This window comes from Plasmodium gaboni, chromosome 4 (genome assembly GCF_001602025.1).
Source record: "Plasmodium gaboni strain SY75 chromosome 4, whole genome shotgun sequence".
Lineage (NCBI taxonomy): Eukaryota > Apicomplexa > Aconoidasida > Haemosporida > Plasmodiidae > Plasmodium > Plasmodium gaboni.
Window position 1 is genome coordinate 70,802 of NC_031484.1, and position 5,546 is coordinate 76,347.

The 5,546-nt window shown below is 18.8% G+C and overlaps 1 protein-coding gene across 1 annotated transcript; it reads left to right on the plus strand.

The window, feature by feature from the left end:
- Positions 1–1,396: 1,396 nt before the first annotated feature.
- On the plus strand, positions 1,397–5,212 carry PGSY75_0403900 (putative SET domain protein; the record flags this gene model as incomplete). The annotated part of the gene is made up of 2 exons (XM_018784104.1): positions 1,397–1,642; positions 1,754–5,212. 2 exons carry the CDS (start codon positions 1,397–1,399, stop codon positions 5,210–5,212), a joined length of 3,705 nt encoding a protein of 1,234 aa, XP_018643266.1.
- Positions 5,213–5,546: the final 334 nt, after the last annotated feature.

Below are 5,546 nucleotides of genomic sequence, written 5' to 3' on the forward strand. Positions count from 1 at the left end.
AAAATTTTTTAATATAATTTTTTTTTTTTTTTTTTTTTTTTTTTTTTTTTTTTTTTTTTTTTTTTTTTTTTTTTTCACCTAAAAAAAAAAAATTTTAAATTTTTTTTTATATAAATAACCAAAAAAAAAAAAAAAAAAAAAAAAAAAAAAATATATTTATATATATATAATAAATAGCTAATTATAATTAAAGATAATTTTAAAATAGTAAAAAATTATAAAATCATTTATTTCATAGAAAATATAATTAATAAATATGTTTGTGCGTTTTTCCATAAAACAAATATGCAAAAAGTGTACATAAAATAATTTATACAAAGAATATATAATAAAAATAAAAGTTGGTATAATATTTTTTACTTCTTCATTTGATTAGAATACATAAATATATATGTGTAATATTATGTTTTACATATTTGTTTTAAAAATTAAAAAATACCCTAAACTTTTATTATCCTATTAAAATGAATGGACAAAAGAAAGAAATAAAAAATATATATAATATAAAATAATATATATATGTGATTATTCTAATTTTAGCATATGCATTTTTTAAAAATAAAAAAGAATAAGTATATTCCAAATATTTTGTTATTTCATGGTACGATAAAAAAATGCAATATATATATATATATATAACATATAAAATATGAGTTCTTTTATAATTTATTATCAAAATACAATGAACAATATTTAAATATAAACCATTAATAATATAAATATATAAATAAATAAATATATATATATAAAAATATATATATATATATATATATATATATATATATATATATATACATATATTTATATTTATTAATTTATTTATACTTTTTCACTATATACTTATAAATTTTATTATTTTGAAATATTTTCGTGGATTTATTTTTTTTTTGTTCATTTGTGTAATTTCTTTTACATTTTGATTTCCTTTTTTTTTTTTTTTTTTATATTTTTATTCTTTTATGTAACTGCATATTTTATATTTAATGTGTAGTGAATTTATTTATTTTTCTTCCTCACTTATTCATGATTATTTATTTTATATTATTTGTTTGTCATATTCATATTCATCTTCATTTTTTTTTTTAAATGTGTCAATTCATAAAATTTTTCTTAAACATTAGCTATTTCTATATTTCCCCCCTGTCCTCAAAAAAAAAAAAGAAAATAGTATATAATATATTGTATATATTATAAATAATAATAAAAAAAAAACATAAAAATAAAAAATTAATTCGTTATAATATATATTACATATATGTGATATATATATATATGTGTACGTGTATTAACAAAATTAAATATTATTTTCATATTTAACACACTAAAGGAAATATATATAAATATATAAATATAAATATATATATATATATATATACATTTATATGTATAAAAAAAGATGAATAGTATGACATTATATCATGAAAATTTTAAGAACATTAATTCATTTTTAAATTCTGCTTCAGTCATATGGATTGAAAAAGAAAAACTTGATTCAATTATTTATATCCCTCTATATACGGATATATTTCAATATATAGAAAATTTCATAGAACAGCCAGAGAAAAAAGAAAACAAAAATGTGCTCACTAAAATTTATTTGCTTTTTGATGATGATACCTATAATATAGCAGTGGACATATCGGTATAACAAATATATTATATATATATGTGTATTTTATTTTGTATGATCAAGTTATACGTCCTATATTATTTTATTTTATGTTATATTTTATTTATTTTTTTTTTTTTTCAGCCCCTGTGTAATGAGCAGATTAATAAAATACCACTTTTAATTTATAAGTCCTATTATTTTTGGCACTTACAATTTTTTTTTGAAAAATTCAAGATTAAAAGACAAAAGTTAATTTTGAATCCTTTAGAGAATTTAAAAGATATCATAAATAAAAATCGAACATATGATTATGTATATATGTATAGATCTATTTACAGTTGTGCGAATAATAATTTCGAAAGACACAGTAAAAATGAAAGAATCTTAAAAAATCATAATAAAGAAATAAAACAAGAGATAAATCAAAATGTCACTAAAAAATATTTCCCCTATAAGGATAATTCTTCTTTACATTTATCTTTACAAAATAATAATATTAAGAAGAATAATAAATTATATAATGATATTAATATGAACAATAAGGAACCCAATTGGTGTCCATTAACAGTTAACATTGAAAATATGCAAAAGAAGTTTAAAAAAACAAATGAAAATAATAAACATAAAAATAGTAAAATATTAAATAATGCCAATATGATGACTCACTTATTAAATTCATATGGTATGCCACCTAATCATTTTAAAAAGGACAATAATAAAAATAACAATTTAAATAATATATCACAAAATGAAGAAAAGATTCATTATGAATCATATAACAAAGAATTAACAAAAATAAAACCTTCATTGTGTGATGATTATGAAATACTTAGTACTGATAATGATTCTACTTCAATTAAAGTTGATAAAAAACATCAACATTATAATATACCTCATGTTTCTCATATGTGTTATACTACTAATAGGTGTGGTAGATCCCCCAAATGTGAGGGTTCTAAAAAAAGTTATCCTCCGAATAATTCTAGGGTGTATAATAGACCTCATTTAAAAAAAAGAAGAGAAAAAAAAAAAAAGTGGTATTATTATGACGATAGTAGTAGTAACGATAACAATAATAATAATAATATAAATGATGATAATAATGATTGTGATAATAATGTTTATGATGAGGAGGAGAGTACTGAAGAAGAGGAGGACAATAATGATGATGAAAATGATAATAATAATAATAATAATAATAATAATATGTATAAATATGATAGTCTTTCTACCCTCGATGAATCATATAAGAATAAAAAAAGAAAAACAAATACGTATAATTCTTATAGTTATAATAATACGAAGAAGCACAAAGTGGAAGATCCTATGAACGTGTGCTATAATATTTCAAATGATAATCAAAATATTATTGAAAAAAAAAAAGAGGAAAATTTAGAATATGATAATATATCTTATAATAATCCAGGATGTATACAAAATATTAATAATCATCAATTAAAAAATGAGTGTGAAAAAAAAATGGAAATATTAGAAATGGATGAATGTAATTATAATGACAATTATATTGATAATAACAATAATAATAGTAATATTAATGAAATGTACAGCTATAACGGCTCTGAACAAATGTGTAATAAATTGAAAAAAGAACCTATTCATACTTATGACACAATCAAAAATAAAAAAGAAAAAAAAAATTGTTTTAGGAGTCACAAGATTTTACGTTCTTCAATTATTTCATCAGATAGTAAGAAAATGAATCCATTTGATCCTATTCATATATTTAAAAATATGTTTTGCAAAAATAAAAAACAAAATCCACAATTCAATCATAGTGATATGTTTTATACTTATCAACATAATGATAGCATGGATAAATATGTAAATAAAATTCTAAAGAATATTATAAACAAGGAGAAATCTCCTTTAAATAATTTATCTAAAAATTATCAAAGAATAGAAGCATTATATAATAAAAAATATAAAATATTCATAAGTGATAGTAAACAAATTATAAATGGTAGAACATATTTTAAAAATAATAAAAATGAATATATCTTAAGTAATTATGAAAAAGAAATGGGACTCTATGAATTCTTTGAAAAATATTTGAAAAAAGATGTAGAAAAAGTCGATAATGAAAAGGGTCAGTCTGATAAACCTTCAGATCAAAACATAGAAGGAATTTATAATTCTACACAGAAACATTTTCTAGAAATTCAAAAAAGACAAGAGCATGATTCTGTAAATGAATTGGTGGGCATAATCAATGTAGAAGAACAAGATATAAAAAATGATAAGCGTTACAATCAGGATGATATTGTATGTTTATCGGATGACCAAAATTATGTTCATGAAGAAAATGATGTAATATGTATTGATAATAATAATAATAATAATAATAACAGCAGCAATATTTATAATAATAATAATAATAACAGCAACAATATTTATAATAATAATAATAATAACAGCAACAATATTTATAATAACAACCATATTTATAATAATGAAGGTGTATTATTTTATGCTTATAACAAAGAAAATAAAAACCTAATAAAACTCAAGGAAGGTGACAACTTATATATAAAATTTTGCAGTAGTTCTAATGATTATGATAAAATAAAAATATTAAAACAAGAAACCATTTTATTTATTTTGATATATATAATGCAAAATAAAGAAAAGCCAACTTTATCAGATATATGTAATTTTTCACCTGACCTTTTTTGGAACATGTGCTTATATTTTAAAGATAATATTATGAACATTGATCCTGATTTAGTAAAGATTCATAAATTTTTGTCAACAGATAAAGGTGAAGAAAATGGTTATCATAGGTATTCATCTAAACGAATAAATTACTGCGAAAAAAGAAAAAGAAGGAAGAATAAAGAACCAATGGAAATTATGAAATTAAAGGATAATGTAGCATTTCTAGATAAATTTCTTCAAAGCATAAACGAAAAAAAATTGAATAAATTAAAAGAAATTCAATCCCAGAACTTTGAAAATTATGAATTACATAGAAATATTAATAGCTTAAACAAACAACAACTAATTAACTTATTTATAGATAAAGAATATGAAATTAATCTTATTCCTTTAACACTTTTAAAAGAGAAATGTAGAAATATTATATATGAAGAAAATTTAAAAATGAATATGTGTGCATGTATAAGAGTGATTTTTGATAATATAAAAGGAAGATGTATATATGCCGCAAGCAATATGTATAAACTCGATTTTATTTGCGAATATGTTGGAGATGTATTGACATATAATGAAGCTATGAAAAGAGAAGAAAAATATAAAAGAAATACAAAAAAAGGATGTTTCATGTTTTATTTTAAATATGATAATAAAATATACTGTGTTGATAGTACCAAAGAAAGTGTTATAGATACAGAAATAAATAATAATAAGAAGAAAAAAAAAAAACTTCTTAAATCATTTGCTAGGTTAGTAAATCATTCAAAAAAAAAATCTAATTTAATTCCAAAAGTTTTGAAAGTTGATAATAATCCTAGGCTCTTCTTCGTTGCTTCACGTGATATAAAAGAAGGAGAAGAATTGCTTATTGATTATGGAGAAAGGGACAAGGAAATCATAAAAGACAACCAATGGTTAAAATTTTAAGTCTTTATAAATATTGCTTAATTATATATATATATATATTTCCATATGATCAATCTTTCACAAATATTGAAATTTTTTTTTATGAACAGTTCATATAAATTTTAAAGATAGCTAGCCATTTGGTATAATAATTACTATTATTAATTTTTTTTTTTTTTTTTTTTTTTTTTTTTTTTTTTTTTTTTTTTTTTTTTTTTTTTTTTTTTTTTTTTTTTTTTTTTTTTTTTTTTTTTTATATTTTTTTTTTTTTTTTTATATAAAAAAATATTTTTTTTTTTTTTTTTTTTTTTTTTTTTTTTTTTTTTTTTTTTTTTTTTTTTTTTTTTTTTTAATT